Genomic DNA, 21,100 nt, shown 5'->3' on the forward strand with positions numbered 1-21,100 from the left:
TTTGGGTTCCCTTAAATTTTTATAAAACTAGAATAATAAACTCTATATGGGAAATGCAAAATATATGTATTCTGGATTAATAATATATCATGTTCACCTCTTCACTTTCCAAAATGCTTGCTTCGTACATTCTCCTCTCAGCCCTCACACACATGGGCCTGCTACCACCACTACTACCACCAACAGCCCATCCTTGTCTTTCTCAATTTCATTGAGAAATTAAAAGCAAGAAATAAGAATCTCCCTCTTTCCATCATCAAAACTATTGACACCTAATCCCCAGTTTACCATCTTGCTATATGGATTAGGTATCTCTCTTCCTACCAAAGCCACTCTCCAGTCACGTTCTGGATTTCATCTTCAGGACTTTGTTTCTATAATTTCCCCTTTCTTTTGCATCAATAGCGCCCTGGATCATCTCTAGCACCATACACTACCATGTTCTAGTATCCTCTATCTTTAGAAACTCTACTTTAATCCCAGATACCCCTCATCCTCCAATAAAACTTATTGAAAGAGTTGTTTCTAGTGGGCACTTCCAGGTTTTCACCTCATATTCTTTAATTAACTCTCCCTATCAGACTTAAGTGCCCACTACATCACTGAGATTGAGCGGATGAGGTCACTAATAACTTTTGTATTGCCAAATCCAATAGTCGCTTCTTAGTTTTATCTTGCTCGATCTCCCAAAGCAATCAATACAGTTGATCACATCCATCCATCCATCCATCTATCCACCCATCCGTCTCTTCTTGTATCACTACTTTCAGCTTCTAAAAGTTGCAAACTCCTTGCTTTTCTGCTAACCCATGGGTGCCTTTTCTGTCTCCTTTGCTGGCTCCTCTACCTCTGACTGACCCCCCTCAAATGTGGTCAAGTTCAGAGTTTATCCCTAGGTCTCTTCTTCACCCTCCTAAGTGATATAATCCAGACACTTGGCTTAAAATATTATCTCTACACCAATAACTGCCCCCCACCAATTCTCAATGGTTAGCCCTCACCTTATTCTTCACTGAGCTACAGGCTCATTTATAGCATCATCACAAGAATATCTATTACTCTACAACTTAAACATAACACAGCCAAAATAGAAGTCCTACGATAGCAAACCTGTTCCTCCCTTACTATTTCCATTCTTCATATAGAGAATTATCATCCACCTAGTTGTTCAACTTACAAATCTAGAAGTTTTCCTTGACTTCTTTCTCTCATCTCACACTAGTAAGTACTGTCATCTCTACTACAAAAAAATATATTGAATGTATTCACATCTATCCATTGCCACTACCACCACCCTAGTCTAAGTCTGACTCCTCCTCTTAGATGACTGCAAAGACTTCCTATGGATCTCCTTGCTGCTGCTTTTGGACTCTTAAAAATCATTCTCTACACAGCAGTAAAATGAGTTTTAAGAACATGTATTAGATTAACTCATTCCCCTAAAACCTACCAATGGCTCTGCATCACACTTATACACACAAGCTGTAATGTGCTTGCGGGAGTCACCTACCAACCCACTGCCAACCCCATCTCCTTTCCATCATACTGCAGTCACACCAGCCTTCATTCTGCTCTTTGAACACAGAAACTTATTCCTGCTTTAAAGACTTAATGTTTTTCTATTCCTCTGTCTGAAGTGCCATGTCCTCAATCTTTGTATAGCTAGTTCCTCCTTACCACTCAAGTCTCATTTCAATTGTCAGCTCTATAAAGAGGTCTACTGCGGCCACAAAGTCTAAATGAGAGCCCACCCCCATCCTCAGCTATGCATTATCACATCATACTGTTTTGTTTTCTTTCTCATAGTTTTCACTTTGTAATACTGTTAGTTCATTTTTCAGATGTTGTCTGCCCTGTCTCTTCCCTCTTCCAAAAACACAGGTGCTGTATCTATCTTGCTTATCACTATGTATTTAATGCCTATAAGATTTTGGGAAAATATCAGATGACCAATAAATATTTGTTGAATGAAAATAAATCAATACTAGTCTTTGGAACAGCAGCCACATAAGACTTCCACAGCTAAGAGGTCGTTTTTTCCCACCGCTTGTACTTCCTACATTGAACCATAAAGTTTTTTTCAGTTGCCTGTTTCTTCTATTGTCTAATTCCTTGAGGACATCTTATTTTTGTGTTATCACCAACTAGCATAATTCTTATCACAGAGTTACATGTATAAAAATATTTGTTCAATGAATAAAGGTAAATGAGGCTGAGGAGGAAGCAGAGTGACATAGAACCTATGGAAAAACACAAGAGGCTGCAGGGTCGCCATAGCACTATCATATTTGAGACAAAACAGTCACCATATATAAGTAAACCCTTACTAATAGGTTTTAACTCTAGGACTTTAAAGTCATATTTAAAACTCTTGCTGAGAAGCTATCCAAATTCCATACCATTTTCAGATGACAGTGGTATGATATGGGAGTTCAAATTCCTAAATTCAACTCTCAGCTAATAAGGAAATAGCATCAGAGTTCTCTGAGCTACTTGTATTACTAGGGCTTTTGGAATATACCTCAGACCAATTTTCAATTCAGTTAGTTTTTATGAAGTGTCCACAGAGGGCATGACACTGTATGCAGTGCAGATCCAAGTATTCCAGGTCAAGGCAGGTCAAAGATTTATAGGTCCCAGTGTAAAAAGCTCAGTTTATTCTGTTTATCTCGTTCATTTTATGTTAGAGCAAAGCCATTAAAATGTTATGACCATTTGCTTGACCTGTGGGTCCAAGTCTGAAAAAATAAAGTCCAAATTGCTACAGTTAGCAGCCTATGATAAAGGTCATATATTATCTTCTCAGGACATGAGGATGGACTTTGTTGATTTTATTTATTTTTTAATGGAAAAATCTGAAAGGTGCAGATTAGAAGAATATTAACATTTATAAACACAGCCATGAAAGAAATAACCCCATTCTTTAAAATCAGAATGTCATCAAAGGAGCAGATGCTCTAGCTAGTGGTATTATTGGGGGTGGGGGAAAGACAGCCCTTGTCATTAATTACTCACATATATACTGAATGCAGATCTCCGTCCTTCAAGGGAGTTATAGGTCAAATGACAAAATAATACACGAGTACAGAAGTTAAAAAGCAATCACAAGTAGAATGTACTGAATATCATTCACACCAAAAGCTGCAGGATTTCAGTGGAGGGAATATACACTGAGACTGGGGTCAGAAGGGGTGGTTCCTGAGCAGGGCCATTAAGCAAGGAACACTATCACTTTATGTAACAGTAAAGTGTTTCCCCAAAACTTGAGAGTTCACAAAATAATGCTGCTTTCCAAGAGTTAAACTAAGAAATCAACACAAAATTAAAGCAGAAATGTACATAATCAGTTCTATGATATTATAAGCCTCCTAGTCCAGCAAGCCTGATTTTAAACTTATTGACTTTATTAACATATCTAAAGAGAATTGCAAATAATGATCAAACAGCTCTGCCCTTCAAGCACACTCAAGGTTAGAGCACCAAATCAAACTCATGTAAGGATCCCACTCCATTGAGAGACACCATAGGCAGCCAGCCCCTGATGCCATTAGATATTCTACTCATGCAATTCCCTTGTTCGAACTATACACTCATCAAGCAACCTTTTAATAATTAGGTTTCTCATGCAGTTTGCCTAAAGGGAGCAATGTGCTGGTCAGGCCAACATGAACACCAGGTTTGCTCAGCATAATTTCTTAATGTAAATTACTGCATTGGTATTCTGGTGTTATACATCAGTCTCTTGTGACTTTGTTAGTGCCAGTTATCATCCCTGAGTTGTAATTCTAGGGCACTGATATAATAAATTTTCAGGCCCTGCAGAAGTATACAGGACTGTTTTGATTCAACAGAAAGTTCATTCAAGGGTTTAGAAACTCCACAGAGAAAGAGAGAGAGCAAGAGACAGACAGAGCATAGGGAGGAAAAGTAGTTTAGGCAGATATAGTAAGATAAATTTGTGTATAGTAAGATAAATTAGGCATGGGAATTAATGTTTAGCAGTGGGAACTCACTGGTGAAATGTGAATAGAGGGTGCAACATGATCAAAACTGTTACTACTTAGCAGAACCCATGGTTTAATTGAAGAATAAGCCAAGAAAACAACTAATTACAATACAGTATTGTAAGTACACAGTGTATTCTGAGAGCACCAAGAAAGTACATACAGTATACTCTAGGGATGACCAGGGAGTATTTCTCAAAAGAGAAAACTTACTATTTTTTAAGGTTTTATTTATTTTAATATTTCATCTATTTATTTGACAGAGAGAGAGAGCACAAGCAGGTGGAGTGGAAGAGGGAGAAGGAGGCTCCCCACTGAGCAGAGAGCCCAATGTGGGCCTTGATCTCAGGACCCTGGGATCATGACATGAGCCAAAGTCAGATGCTTTGAGCCACTCAGGCACAAGCAGACCCCTAAAGTTTTTTATTACACTTTAATATTCTTTAAAATTTTCCTCTTTATTTACATAATTTTTTAGTTAAAAGAAATATATCAATATTTTAAAGATCCTCAGAAGTATATTCCTGACTTTGTACTAAATATTCCTCCCTGGACATGCCACAGGAATCCCAAATTCAACACTTCTAAATCTAAACTTACTTACGGTTTTCTCTACCCTTCGTAACCATCCTTCTTCTCCTCCTATGTTCCCTGATTTGGTAATCATAACCACAGCCCATCTGACTATCAGGCCCAGTCATGCTAAATTCTCTCTTCTACCCCCAACATACAGTCAGTACAAAAGCCTTAAAGGCTTTGCTTTTTCATTAGCTCTTAAACTTCTCTCCCAGGGCCACTGCCTTAGTCCATGTTTTAATCATTTCTCAGTTGGATTACTGAAGTAAGTCTTCTAAATGGTACCCTGCCTTTATTCCAACTAGCTTCCATCCTTCCCAGCACATCTCCAGCACATCTTGAAGCTAGGGTAATAGTTCACTTAGTTGTACAACAAATACATATGTGTCAAGGACTTTCTAAATCCAGGGGATAGACTGATCAACAAAACAGACAAAGTTCTTGCTTTTCATTGACCTGATAGTTTAGAGTGGGCATTAACTATGTAAGCAAAGAAAGGACTAAAGCAGTTTTTCAGTAGTGATAAATATTATAAAATAAATACAACTAAGTGATATCACAGAGAGTGACTATGTTCATTAACTAGAATTTAAATAAAAAGTTGAAGCTACTAAAAAAAGGTGGGGGGGGGGGCGCCTGGGTGGCTCAGTGGGTTAAAGCCTCTGCCTTTGGCTCAGGTCATGATCCCAGGGTCCTGGGATCGAGCCCCACATCGGGCTCTCTGCTCAGTGGGGAGCCTGTTTTCTCCTCTCTCTCTGCCTGCCTCTCTGCTGACTTGTGATCTCTGTCTGTCAAATAAATAAATAAAATCTTCAAAAAAAAAAAAAAAAGGTTGGGGGGAGGGGGAGAGTGTCATTAAGACCTCTTAGGCAATGGCAGTTAGGAGAGGGATGATAAGAGGCAGCCAGCCATATAAAGTTCTGGGGGCAAAACATTTCAGGTAGAGGAATAACAATCACAAAGTCTCCAAGATGGATGTAAGTTCAGAATGTTCAAAAATTTCAAAGAATCCCAGTACAGCTACAATGAGAGGATAAAGAGAGAAAGAGTGGTAGAGAAAAAAAATCAGTGAATTACACAAAGGGCACTCATATAAGGCCCAGTAAGTTTGAGATCTTATCAAAGTGCTATGGGAAGCTACTAAAAATATATAAGTAGAAGAGCTGCATAATTTCATCTATGATTTGAAAGTTCACTCAGGGTCTTGTGTGGATAATGGGTTTAAGAAAAGCAGGAGTGTAAAAAGGAAGACCATTCTAGTGTCCAGTGCAAAAGTATCGGCAGGATGTATAGAGACATGGATGAAGGTGGTAGCGGGAAAAGTGGAGAAGCCATTGGCCTGGAGATATATTGTAGAGCTAAAGCCAGTAAGACTTCCTAATGGAGCGAATGTGGGAGATGGAAAAAAAAAAAAAAGAAAAGAAAAGAAACCAAGGATCTGTAACCTAATGGATATTGGTATTATTTTCTGAAATGGAGAAAACTGATGGGGGCAGATTTAGAACTTGGGGTGAGAGTAGGAATCAAGAGCTTGGTTGGGCCACATTAAGTGTGAGTAAGTACTAGGAATTCAAAGAGACATGTCAAGTAGGCAGAGAAATCCAGAAATACCCAGGTCAATGGAAGAATCATTGGTAACAATACAAGCTAGGGAGTCAATGACATACAAATAATACTTAGAGTTATTGGCTTAGTCTAAAAATAGACTAGAGAAGGAGAAGAGTAGATGGCCAAGACCAAGTCTTATATCATTCTAACATTTGGAGATCAAGTCAAAATTGAGAAAACTGAAAAGTAGAAGCCAATAAAGTAAAAGAAGCTTCAGATTAGTATGAGGTAAAAAAAAAAAAAAAAAAAACAAGAGAAAAGAATGTTTCAAAAAATAGAATGGTCACCTTTGTCAAATATTGCTGCAAGGTTAAAACAAAAGAAACCACCTGGAAAGATGGAAATCCTTGGTAACCCTCACAAAATCAGTGTGAGGAGAGTGTTAGAGAATAAACCACTACTGGAGAGAACATGAGGGAAGAAAGGAAGTTACAAGCCATTTTGACTTGTAAAATATTTTGAAATAAAAAGCCTATATCCACAGCACTCCCTTTGAAAACTTTAAAATAGTCTCCAAAGATGAAAGGAAATGGAAGGAAATAAAAATAATGATGTTATAATTGGTATAACCAAAATTTATTTCAACAAGTAGCCAATGAGAACTGCATAAATTTAAGAGAAAGCATTATATTCTCACAATAACTTGAGATGTGAACTTGATAATGGCACTTCAGAATTCACAAGAGGATATCAGTACAGTACTTTACATGTTTATCACTTAGGCCAGAAGCTGGATTCTTCCTTCTATGCTTTGGCATTAATTGAATCAGTCGTGAAATTTCAAGGTTGGAAAGGACTTAGAGGTCATTTAGTCCAGCTCTTTTGTGTGAGTGAATCCCCTCTACCACATCCCTAATGAACCCTGTTTCTTTCTCTTCTTGAACTCCTAAATGATAGTGGATTTGTCACATCTTCCCAATGCTTAAGGTAGAAATAAAGTCATTTTATTACATGTCAGACAGATTTTCTACCCTTCATAATAATAGTTATTTTCAGCATTGTGAAACCTACAATTTGATGAGTATCAGTCATATGTCCTTCATCTGTTTTGTGTATAAAGGGAAAAGGCAATTATGGAATATGTAGGCCTTTTATTTCTATTTACCTGTCTACCTATATGCTGCCTCTTTCCAGAAAAAAAGAAAACTTAAATGAAATGACTTAAAACACCTGGGTGCAACAGTTATTAAAATAGAAATAGAAATTCAAACTCCCGAAAATAAATTCTTGACTCAAAGACTAATATAGTTGCTGGCATTGAAATTAAGTTTATCAGCTTATTCAGTACAAAAGGAGAAATATAGTGGATTACACAGTTCTCCTTATCTAACAGAAGAAAGTAAACTAATTCTCCATTAAATAAAAATTTTTTCTTGGTTCTAAATCACACATGGAATTTCTCATGTAGCATCTTACAAAAGAGGCTTATTTCTTTCTTTTCTATTTGCATTCATTTCACTGCCACTTCATTTTACCAAGCTCATAATCTCAATCCAATGTTTAAAAAAAAAACTCTTAAAAAATCTGTTGAATATAGGGGACAAAGCCTGAGCACTGGATAACAACTTTTCAAAAGGAACTGGAAAAACAATTTAAACTATCAAAATCACCCTTCGGTGGAGAGGATCAATCTTACGGGTCATTGGTTCCCATAGGTCCAATTCTTAGTAGATGGGAACAAAAGAGAAACTGAGTTAATATCTCCCATGGCCCTACCATCACTCCTTCACCTCTCCTAGAAATAACTATAGTTGGGTGATCACTAGGTACAAATGATATCCTTGTGAACGGAGACAGGTGTACAGAACAGGGTCGACTGACAAGGAAAGAATGCTGGAAAGGCTGGCCTGAATATCTGATAATAATGCGGATCTCTATGAGGGGAAGTGGTATCTGTAAGCAAAAGGCATTATTAAAGCTGGCCCTGCTGCCCAAGGTAATGTAAAGAATCTGGGCTTTCTCATTTGCTCATAAAACACCCTAATTACTTTCCCAGGAAGGGCATTATAGAAAAGTTACAAATGGGTTAACTGTGTCTTCCTAGAGTTAAGCCCCTGTGGTTTTACAACACTTTCCCCTGGTCTTGGATTTAAGAATGGGGGAGGTATGCCCAAATAATGACCATTTCACCTTTGAAGGCCTCTGTGGTGCCTAAATCATCCCTTAGTAAAAATAAATTACCTTCTTCATAGTGATTATCACAGTAGTTTAGACTTTACCTGGATTACCTGCTTCCATCATTAAACTCTAAATAACTAAAGTCAGATCTCAACTTCATCCCCACACCTAAAGCCAGCCAGGCGTAACTTTGCCTTCTTCTCTATGGCTACAAAAGGCACACCTTTAATCTGTATTTTGTCTGTCCAAATGTGGCATCACGTTATTATTACTATTATTATTATTATTATTATTGCTACAACTACTACTACTGTTGAATCCAATTCTATCTAGAGGTCCCTTAGGGCCAATAAGCTAGATTCAATTCTCACAAATTAGTTATTGTAAAATCAATGCAAATGCAGTAAAAGTAACCTACACACTGAATGGGGCTGTTTGTATACCAGACAACAGAATGTACCCATGGTGTTATCACGGAAAGAATGAGAGATTTCAGACTTAATCTAAAGGCAGCACTGGTACACCTTCAAATAAATAATCCCAAACAACCAACTTGGCTTTTTGCAGAATTAGAATACTAATTCTGCAAAATACTGAACGCATATTTGTTTAGAGCTGGGATATCGCAGGCATGTAACAGTAAATGCTAATCTACATGCTGATGGTTGGCAAGAGCAAACAAGCATGCTGATTATTATTTCATCTAGCAGTTTATTATGACATACAAGTACCAGAAATCAAAGTCAAAGCTAAGCAAAACCCAGCTACCAACAGCATGATTTTCTCCTCATTTTTACCTATTCTGCCCTGCAAACCCCTTCCTGATTAGCAGGAAGCCTGGGAATAGAGGGTGAAAGTAATAATAAAAGAGACCTGTGAACTACTGAATAGTTTTTACATGCCACACAACTTAGAGAGAAGCACCAGTTGAGATAAGTACCTATTTCCCCAGAGCATTCTAAAATATCTGAAGCTTACATGATGCAGTGGTGAATGGCGGTCTCTAAAAAAGCTTTCTGCTTTTGGAAACTGGGTAGCAGAAATACCTGGTGTGGAAGAAGTTGGCATAGCAACTCTGCATTGCAGTGGTGAAACATAGAGTAAACAGGTGAACAAAACAACGGCTTCAACGTGCTTGCTCCTCTACAGAGTGATTATGTCTTGTAGAACATTTTTAAACTTCTCTTTTTAAGCAGTACAAACTCTTTGGTCTAATAATTGAATACGTTTCAGTTCCTGAATAGGAAAGGATATTCATGAGTCATGGAAATATTTATTTTCCATATTTTCTCTACATAAATAAGGTGAAATTTTGGCTAAAAATAAGTCATTTCCCCTTCAGAGCAGATACAATTTTCCAGTGACCAGAAAATGGTACCAAAACTAAACCTTCTGTGCTTGTTAAAAAATATATTTCAAGGGAAAGAATTGCTTACCTTTTGGCAATAGGCCCCTTGAAGTTAGGATCAAATGTCCTTGGGTTACCTGCATTTAAAACAAAGACTTTTTAAGCATGTATGCCAAAGAAATCGCAAATAAATATATATGAAATATGAATAAAGAAAAATCTACATCTTGGCTACTGTCCAGCACACTGTTGAATTCATCCTTTGGTCCAGGGAAACATCAATTATGCCTTGGCTACATCTGCCAGTCCTTTCCCTCTCTCCGATAAGAAGCAAGACTGGGAAGATTTAAGGACCATAGTCTATGCATAGCATACACATATCTCCCACTGTTCTATGTGGAAATATTATAGATTCCATTCAGGGTAACAAAACTTGCAGCCCTTCTGCTCTGCAAAGCCATTCTACCATTTGCCATCACCAAGTATTGCTGAGTGCTCACAAGATGCACAGTATAATAGAGATGCCTGCTTATTTAGTTCTCCCCATTTTCTCAGTAGATAAGGCTTTCCTTCAAGAAGTTGAAATATTAGTTGGGTCTGCCACACTGGTTATATGGTATATACCAGTCATTATTATATTATATAAATATTATTTTTAATTGAGTTTTTGAAGATCCTATTGGCAGGCTTCATGCCATCTGGGGAGATGTCATTTATTACTGCATCATGAATATGATATGCTATCCCTGTTTTTAAACAGGACAAAGTACACACAGAATGGCCTTTTCCCATGACATGCATTGTGTAATGAGACCCAGGACACTAAGTTCTGTAAAATCGTCTCTAGTCAGTGACCTGTATTTTGCAATCCCAAATCCCTGATGCTTCTTTCCCAACCTAAGCATTCCTACCACTTCCTCTAGGGATTTGTCCCTGTGAGAAGGACTCATCCTGAAACTAAACAGAGCATTTCAAAAGGGACTGGCAAAAATCCCCATGTGTCAGGAATCCAACTCTGCCTGTAAATGGGGACATGTGTTCTGAGGACTCAGAGGGCTCTTTGGTGTAATCACAGGCTGACGAAAAGACAACAGGAAGATAAGGGCACAAATGGAACAGAAATCTAAGAGTCAGTGAATATTTATAAAGAACCTATGATATGTCAAGAGCACCAGCATCTTGGAGACCTTAACTGGTGGGACAAGATCAACATTTGAGTCATTCAACAAATACTTCTTGAGAATCTTTATTTACCAGGTCCTGTGTTGTAACATATGAGCAGTGAATATACCAAATGAAACAATTAATCAAGAACTCAAATGTGTGGTTATCTGCCTTAAGTGTTACAAGAGTTCTAAGAAAGTCGGTTTCATCAAGGACTAGAACAGTCAAGAGGGTCTCATTCAAGGAGTGAGATTATGAAAGATTAGAATAGAACAAGAGGGAAAAGAGAAACACTTTGGGTGGATGAAACTAGAATTCTGTTAAATTCACTAACTATTTATTGATCACCTGTTATGTGTTCTGCATTAAAATATACACTGCAGGGGATACAAGATTACTGAAACAGTCTCTGTCTTCAACAAGCTAACCAGTGGGGAGAGAAATAAGAAAAGTACAAGAATTGCTACAATACAAAGCAGAACATGATATCATAAGAAGGGTACAAAGAAAGTGTTAGGAGAGTTCTAGGGAAGAAAAGGTCACTTTCAGTTGAGATTAGTAAGGAAGGGTTCCTAGAGCCACAACATTTGGGGATGGAAGGGTGTAGTTTAGACCTGTAGTAATGAATGAAGTCATGTAGCAATGAATGAAGGTAGAGATGATTAGTGTGGTTGTGGGGATGGTGAAAAACTCAGTCTGACTGGGGATAATAGGATAAGAGGAGGGGGAAACAAAGCTGAATAGACACTACAGAATCAGACTACAGAAAGCCTGAAAAATTAGGATGGAATTTATTTTATTCATCCTAGGCCACTGGGAGCCATACAATGATTTTGAACAAAGGAATGACATGGTAAAAGCAGTGCTTAAAGAGAGCAATCTACCAGCAGTATACAAGTTGTAGGGCAAAATGCAAAATCAAGGAGATCAACTTTGGAGTCTGTTGTAATAATAGAGGTGAAGTAATGTGAGCCACTGCCCATCTGGTGGCAGAAGTGATAGAAAGAGAGATTCAAGATTCATCACGAAGCAGTTGTGTGGCATAGAAGCAATCATTTCACCTCTGAGCCTTGGTTTCCATATTTGTAAATATGGATAACAACAGTGCTTCTGCCATAAAGTTGTTATAAGGATTCAATGAATAAATACATGCAAAAGTGCTTAGAATAGTGTCTGGCACTTAGTAAGTTGCCAGTGAATATTCATCATTAGTCAATGTAATTACATGAAAAAAACAAACAGAACTTCATGAATGACTTGGAGGGTAAAAGAAATTAAATATGGTTTCAAATCAAGTGACTACAGACCAAGAACCCATAATTCTCAATCAGTTTTAGTCTTTTGCCTAGACTTAAGGAAAGATTAATGCTACTGAAATAGTTTGGGAACATTAGCAGGGGGAAGAAATTGCAAAGTTGCTAAAAGAAAAAGAACATGAGGTTGATTTTGAAGTGACATCTGATTGTAAGTCCATTGTTCATCCAGAGTTAAGAAACTGGAATCTTGGGTCAAATCTTGAGATGAATACGTGGAAGTCACAAAGTTTGTATCATGAAGTGATGAACTCCATAAAGGAGAACTTCAGGATCTGTCAGTTATAATGTTATTATAACAACAAGAACAATAGTATTTAACATGTTTTTAGCATTAAATGCTAAGTGCTGTTCCAAGTTCTTATTAACCTTATTATAAAGGTAGACTGAAAACCATTATTAGCCTATTAAGAAAACAAGCCATAGAGAGACTAAGAACGTATCCCACCTGGGATTACCACTCTGTCTAGCTGGCCATATCTTACAATGCCAATACTTGTTTCTACTTCAAGGGGAAGTATATAAAATACTTCCTGTTTGAGATGGTCTATATATACTTCAGTGCTGGGTTCTCTGACACACCGTCAACTTCTCTTTTCCTGACTGCTTGTCTGATTTTGCCCAACTGGGAACTGACCTCTTCACAATTAAGGGTAAAAGGTAAAATCAAACAGTTATAGGATGGGAAACAGAAAAGTGACATTCAGTAAAGTGAAAGAATTGCAAGAAAGAGGGAAGATGATAAACTCCACAGAAAAATGATTACTAAACGAATGTTTATTTGTATCTGGGACTACTATAAGTACTTCGCACATGCATCTGCCATTTTGCACAATTCCACAGAGAAAACAATGTGAATGATACTCCCTTGCACAGTGTATGTTATCTAATGCTCCATAATTCTGTAAGGTGTGTCATTGTTATCATTCCATCTTACAAGTGAGGAAATTGAGGTACAACGGGTGAGCTCATTTGCCCTAGTCCCTCAGCTAACAAGAGGTGGAGGTGGGACTGGAAGGCACATGGTCTGACACCCAAGCCTATACTGAGCCACTTGGCAGGAAGTTGCTCACTGGTGATCTCAGAAATTCCACAGATGGGTGGGGAGAGGAGGCAGATGAAAAGGGATTAGCAACTTACATCGTTCTTATTCATTTTTTACATTAAAGATAGGCAAAACTGCTTTAAAAGTATCTAGGCTGAAGGGACACCTGGCTGGCTCAGTCAGGAGAGCATGTGACTCAATCTCGGGGGTTGTAAATTCGAGCCCCATGTTGGGCGAAGAGATTACTTTAAAAAAAAAAAAAGTATCTAGGCTGGCTTCCAATTTTGGTGTGATTTGTACCTTACAAAGTGAAAAAGTGGATCACAGTGTAAATGAAATGCTGTTGTCAAATCTGTCTGAAAAGCTGACACTTTCTGATTATAAATCCTGGCTGCCTTATATTTCGGCTGAAAATACACTAATGCCACAGTCGAATGATAAGATTTAGCTGATTCCATATAGTAATGACAGCTGGAAAGTGATGACTTCAGCCTGCCCCATGTGCTGGCAGAATTTATATTGTCATGCAGATTTTTTATTTCCTGAAATCAATACAGGCCCTTGCTTTCTCGGAGGCCCTCATGTGCTCTAATTGCATCTCTGGAATAAATAGACTGAAAGGCCAGCTAAGTGAAAAGAGCCACAATGCTGAACTATCACACGGCTTAGTTAGCTGAATATAATTCATATTTCTAACTTACAGAAAAAGTAATTATAATTAGGTAATCATTTTAAGAGCTTCTTGAGTTCATGTGATTTTCAGATCACCAAAACTATAATGACAACAGAGTCACTACAAAATATTCATTATAGAAGTTACACACTTGTTATTATAGTTAACTGTATTGCACAGTGCAAAAATTACACAATGCAATTTTTGTTACTAGAAATCATTCATGATGATTAAGGAAAATAGTCCAGGTAATTAATTCAACTCATGGGTACGGATTTCACATGATTCCGTTGAATGCAAATGGTAAGATAAAGCAGCCAGGCATGCTTGGAAAGACTCTTTTCTTTAAAAGCAATCTGTTTCTGAAAGAAAAAATGGCAATATAACTACCACTAATCAGTTATAAAAACCAAAAATCTGAGACCTTTTATTCCCTCAGGTATATTTTTCAGAGAATGTAGTGTGGTTTAGATATCAAAAAAGAGAACTCTAAGGTGGGAAAAAGTAGGACTTGGAATTACTACGAATGACCCAGTCAGATAGCTTTCCGAAAAGCAAGGAAAAATGGTATACCACAAAATTAAGTCTTCCCTTAATATTCAACAGCAGCTACCGGAAAATTTTGAATCATCAAATACTTGTTTTACACTTGATTTTTACAAACATGTTTATGGTTCTGTCTATAAGTGAGGACCCGCCACTTCATCTAGGGAAAGAAGTCTCTTTCCTCCAAGTCTTAACAAAGGATAAAGAATCCTATTCTTTGCCATTTCTTATAGGGAGATGTTCCTACTTCTTAGCCCAACACACATGGCCTCTCACAAACAGGCCCCTCTTCCCAGCCTCATCTCCTACCATCCCTCACTTCAAACCTGATCTTCTAGCAATTCTGTACTGCTATGATTTCAGCCCAAATCAGGTGTTTTGCATAGTGCCCTTTGAACAGTGTTCCTTTCCCCTCTTTGTGCTGTTGACAATGGCTAAGGAAATCCTATAGTTCTTAGAAATTCCCACTCACCCTCTAGGAGAAGGACAAGGACAGAAACCTTCTACTGGCTACTGTGCCGGTGGGTGGGGCCTACTTTGATTAGAGACTAATGCTGAGAACTTTCATTTAAGCCCATCCCAACATAACTAATTCCATTTATCTCTGAGACACACATACTTCTGTTACTTGCATTATTGCACTTGGTACACTATGCCTTAAGGCATGTGCTGTGGTAGACAGATGCCCACATCCAAATCCCACAAATTTGTGAATTATTTTAATTTACACAGCAAAAGGGACTTTGTGGGTATGATTGAGTTGAAGGCTATGAGATGGGGAGATTCTCTTGGATTATCTGGTTGAGCCCAATATAATTACGACAGTCCATACATGGGAAAGAAGGAGACAAAAACATCAAAGGAGCTGTGACTGTGGAAACAAGGTCAGACTGATATGATAGAAGAAAAACTCAACTGGCCATTGCTGGCTTTGAAGTTGGAAAGAATCATGAGCCAAGGAATGTGGCAGCCTCTAGAAGCTGGAAAAAGTAAGAAAATGGATTCTTCCTTAGAGCCTCTAGAAAGAAATGCAGCTGGGCCTGTACTTTCATTTTAGCCTACTGAGACCTATATTGGACTTCTGACCTCCAGAATTATAAGATAACAAATTTGTGCGATTATAAGCCACCACATTTGTGGTAACCAGTACAGCAGCAAGAGGAAGCTAATATACATGACTGTTTCTCCTACTAGATGAATAGCTCCTTTAAGACAGACACCAGATCTTGGTTGTTAGTCTAATGCTATTACCTACTTTGGTGTCTCATGTATACATATATAACAGCCACTCAATATATGTTTCTGTAGTAAATTTTTATTAAATTTCAATGTAATTTTGAATTCATATCTTTAATTTAGATTATGAAGATACAAATAGGAGAAAATCTTGACAATTACCAGCTAATCATTTTAGATGGAATTCAACCTGGATTAAAGGCAAGTTAATAGATTCCTAGAATTGCACTGATGTGAAAAATTACTCCATTAACTCAGCATCCAATCTGTAATGTCTTAGACCAGTAGGAGTTAACAAAAGAAGTAATGGAGACAATAGCCCATACTGGTGAATAAAAAGTGGGCATCAAATTTCTTGGTATCAAATGTCATCTCTGCCATCTAATAAACTGTGATCTTGGCAGAATTCCCATTTTTCTCTGTGAACTTCCATTTTGCCATCTATTAAATGATAGATAGTAGCAAAAAATATTTTAAAAATAACAAAAGAAGGAAACAATTTCTGCCTTTGGGATGATCATTGGAAGCAGAAAGTTATGTGTAAATTACCCTCATAACCAAAGTAGGTCATTGTAGAATCAATGCAACCCAACTTAAGTCAAATTGTCACAGTGACTATAATTGACAATGGTTCTAGAAAGGTTTCCATGACCAAGCTGGATATGACACTTATGGAATAACTTTTTGGAGGAGAGAAATTTTGAGGATGCTTAAAGGGAAGATTGTACCATGTGGGAACGCTGGAAAAAGCACATGCTCAGCCATAGCAAAGAGTTATTCCTGGGGGAGGAGACATGAGAGCAGTTAGAAGAAAAACACACATCATCCAGAGTTGGAGTAGGATTTACGAATCTCCTCAAGTCTTCTGAGAAAGTAATACAACTAATATGTGTTTATGTACCTGTATGATGCAGAAGAAATAGGAAAGTTAAGGCAGAGGGACTGACAAGAAGATTGCTGTTGTATTTCAGAGATAAGAGGGTAGATGCCTGACGGAGGCTGCAGCAGTGAGAGAGGATGAGGCAATCCCAAAACCACTGCAGAGGAACACACTTGGTGGAAGTGAAGGTTGTTAGAAAGGGCAGGGCACCATGCTTCATCACCTGATGACGGCAGTGCCTCATGTAGAAAATGATGTGCATTCCAGAAACACATCTAGGGCAAAAACATGACCCCACGTTGGACATGGCAAGATTAATGAAAATGCAAATGAGACTTCTTCAGCACAGATTCATGCCACACAATACTGTGGCAGCATGACCTTATAGTGGTTGTTTTTCTCCCAGCCTGAGTAACTTCCTAAACATACAAAATAATAAATCACCCACTGTTACATCAAGAATGTCCAATCCCCTGCTTTAAGAAAGGGTTTTCTAATCTGTGGAGTTGGTTTCTATATAGTTTGCATCATCATTTGAAATAATTCACTCTATATGAACACAAGTCATTAACATTCAGTTAAAATGTCAACCTTAGAAGTAATACCTAGAAGAAACAACCTCCACTTCCACTGAACAGGCAAAAGAAAACATTCATAAAGCACTCAGGCTGCTTCTTCATGGACTGATTTTATAGGCAGTGCTGAAAGATGCACGTTTGGTGGCATTGGAAATGTACTTCTGAAAAAATGATTTTTCTTGACTACTGTGACAAAGCAGTGAATTTGCACTATAGAACAGCCATGAATTATTGGATAATCACATATCTTCTCAGAATAAATAAAATTCTGAATCAATATTGATTTAAAAAGAGAGTCTGGAAGCAAACAAGAACATGATTTGAGTCTGAAGGTTATCAGCTTGGGGTTTCTAATATTTCTTTCTAGCCATATTTGTATTTATTGCCCAACATGAGGCACTCAAAAAAAAAAGGAGCAACGACATACTCTAATTACACTGGAGAAATTCCTTATTTTATTTCAGTATCATAGGTTATGCGTTTCATTATTACACAGGACGCTATTCCCTTGGCTCCTATAAAATATAACAATTTCACAATCAGAGATAGGAAATGAAGAGTATATTTGCTTGCCCTGAATATAAAAATAAGTGACTTCATCTTGCCTTTCCATCTGCAGAATTCAGGCAATAACACAGTAAATGAATAAAGTTTGGGAGAAATGATAGTTTTCATCATTATACAGATACAAAAATGAACTTCTGTAGAGAAGGAGAAAATTTTTTTAAGATATAGTTGAGTAAAAGACTTTCTGTTGAATTTAGGAATAAACACTACTAAAGAAAAATAGCAAGAATTTGTCAATTTATCACAAACGCATAAAGCAGTTTGATAGCTAGTGATAACATTTCTCCTACTTCTTCATATTGTTCACAGGTTATTGATGAGAACAAAACTAAACTGCACGTCAACTCTGACTTTTGCCACAACTCAAGATGCTGGCAAAATATTCCTATCCCTGGGCCTGAATGTAGGAAGAAAAACATGATTTAGCACATACTTTCTACCCACAAGACATCATGATCCAACAAATTAAAAGCTCAGGTGGAATACACTATTAGAATCTGTGTTAGATGAATGCCTCTATTTATAAGATAATTGGGGGAAAATTGTGGTAAACTATGTTCTTTCACTAATGGGTCAGACTAGTTACTTAGAATGACAAATGGGGGAATAGCAGACAACAGGGATTACACACAACCTACTGGATGACCCACCCTAACTTGTTATATGCATTCAGAGAAAAGAGAGAGAGAGATTAAGATTCTTCTTCCTCAGAGCTGGGATGAGGGGAGTGGATGTGTGTTACAGAACAAGATAATCACTTGGAATGGATGCCTCAGGACTTACCTCACTTCCTCCTACAGTCCTGTCTCCTTGTATGGAGTCAAAAATAAAATAGCCAGATTTTATACTTGTAAATTCTATGGAGCATCTGTGAGGAAGAAATGCTCATGAATATTTTTTCCTCACAAAATGGATTTTCCACAAAGAGACTGAACATATTGTGAATTCACTGTCAAAAGAAAACTTTGGTCTTACTTCTTGACCTTCTATATAGATTTGGAGGAGGGAGTGAAAGAATAGGGAAGGAAAATCTAGCTCTCAAGACAAGGGTTTGCCTCATAATCTGCCATGATGGTAGTAAAACAAAACTGTGAAGATAAATCTGCAAGTAAAAGTTTACTTGTCAGCTCTAATTCCAGAAGTATGAGAGGTTCAACTCTCTCCATATCCAGAATCTATAAATTATGGATATAAAGCTTAAAGAGTATCTTTTAAAGAGCACTGAAAAGCTGACAAAGCAATGAAGAAATTCCAGGCCAAAACCTAAGTGAAAGTGGAGACCTGGAGAGAGCAAGATACTACCAAAGCTACCATAGTCCCAAAGATATTTACCAAGTTAGCAAATTCAAGGAACAAGGGGAACAGAAGAGAGAGATCAGAGGTTGCTCAAGAGAAGAAATCAAATAGGAAAACATCATTAAGTCAGAACTCCAAAGGGATACACCCTCAGGATGAAACCCACCTCACCCTTACCAAAATCACCTGACACTGAGCAGAAAGATAGGGGAAACACCTTCATTTGAATTTGCAGTGTATGTGAAGTAATCTCAAGTAAGTTCAATCTGTTGGTATTCCTAGGCAGCTGACAGACAAATAACAGACTTCTGATGGAATATATCTTATTCTAAGAATTCTCACAAATAAATTTCCAAAGAAAATATATAGCAAACAATAAAAAAATAACAAATCATATAAAGAAACAAGATACCGTAAAAGAACTAGATATACACAGACAACAGAAATAGATCCATAAAGTCTCCAGATATTTACATGATTACTCCCAAATTATAAAACAACTAAGCTTACTGTTTTTTTCTTTTTTTCTTTTCAGCAATAAAAGACCAACGTGAAAATAAATGTGATGAACTATGTTTTTAAAACTACCTGGCAGAATCAGAAATGAAGAAAATTGAATCTGGAAGTGAATAACACAATAAATAAAATGTACAACTCCATGGATAAGTTTGATAGCAGATTGGACATAGCTGAAGAGGCAATTGGCAAACAAGAAAGTAAGTCAAAATAAATTATTCAGAATATAGCATAAAGAAACTAAGAATGGAAATTGCCAAATTACTAGTTGATAAAATGAGCATAGGGTGAGAGTTTTAATATACGTCAAATCAGATTTCTAGATTTATTCAAGTACAGTTTGTTCAAGAAAAAAGAATGAAATGAAGAAACTTCCAGGCAAAAAAATAAAAAAAGATTTGCCATCAGAGAGTCTCATTAACATATATTAAGTATATATTTCTTTAAAAAAAAAAAAGACTTATTTAATTATTTATTTTAGAAAGAGGGAAAGAGTATATGTGTGTGCAAGTGGGTGTAAGGGCAGAGAGAGAATCTTCAAGCAGACCACCCACTGAGCCCTGGATCCTGACTTGGGGCTCAGTCCCATGACCCATGAGATCATGACCTAAGCTGAAACCAAGAGTCAGATGTTCAACCAACTGAGCCACTCGGGTGTCCCTTAAGTAGTTATTTCTGAGAGAAGAAAAAGTGACCCAGATGGAAGGTCTTTGATGAAAGAAGAAATGAAGAACTCCAGGGGCAAAAAGGAATGATCACTGACTATATAAAACAATAATAATAAAGTCTTCTGGGGTTAAACAAAATGAGAGAAAATTATTTCAATAATAGAATGTAATCCAAAGATAAGGGTAAAATATTAATAAATTTTAACCTCAAAATTGTGCATGCAACAGTTTTTAAAAGAGTAGAACCACCATATATTACTTTGAAAACAGAAGGAAAATAGAATAAGAACTGAGTGAAATAAGCAGAGAGAGTCAATTATCATATGGTTTCACTTATTTGTGCAGCATAACAAATAGCATGGAGGACATGGGGAGTTAGAGAGGAGAAGGGAGTTGGAGGAAATTGGAAGGGGAGGTGAATCATGAGAGACTATGGACTCTGAAAAACAATCTGAGGGGTTTGAAGTGGCGGGGGGTGGGAGGCTGGGGTAACAGGTGGTGGGTATTACAGAGGGCACGGATTGCATGGAGCACTGGGATGGTGAAAAAATAATGAATACTGTTATGCTGAAAATAAATAAATTTAATTTAAAAAAAGAGAAAAAAGAAAAATTAGCCAATCCAAAATCAAAGAAGAAAGAGAAGAAAAATAAACACAGAACAGTCAAAGGAATGAGAAAGCACAGTGTTATGTGATGTATATTGTTATGGACAAATGTTTGTGTCTTCCCTAAAATTCATATGTTGAAAGTCCTAACCCCCAATATAATGGTATTTGGAGATAGTGTCTTTGAGCAGTAATTAGATTTAGATGAGAATCCTAAGAGTGGGATTAGTGATTAGTGTCCTTATGAGAAGAGGAAGAGAGATCAGAACTAACTCTCTCTGCCATGTGAGGACCCAGGGAGAGCCAAATTAACTGGTACCTCGATCTTGGACTTCCTACTCTCCAGAATTGCAAGAA

General features: G+C 37.3%; 1 protein-coding gene across 2 annotated transcripts in view; it reads right to left on the minus strand.

Moving 5' to 3' along the window:
* SLC44A5 (solute carrier family 44 member 5) overlaps window positions 1-21,100 on the minus strand; it is a 403,850-nt gene that overhangs the window by 183,718 nt on the left and 199,032 nt on the right. For both annotated transcript variants that reach the window (XM_059137458.1, XM_059137460.1), the window contains exon 4: window positions 9,743-9,791. In XM_059137458.1, coding sequence (XP_058993441.1) covers window positions 9,743-9,791 — 49 coding nt within the window. The remainder of the gene's footprint in view (window positions 1-9,742; window positions 9,792-21,100) is intronic.

The sequence above is a fragment of the Mustela lutreola genome, chromosome 10, assembly GCF_030435805.1.
Source record: "Mustela lutreola isolate mMusLut2 chromosome 10, mMusLut2.pri, whole genome shotgun sequence".
Lineage (NCBI taxonomy): Eukaryota > Metazoa > Chordata > Mammalia > Carnivora > Mustelidae > Mustela > Mustela lutreola.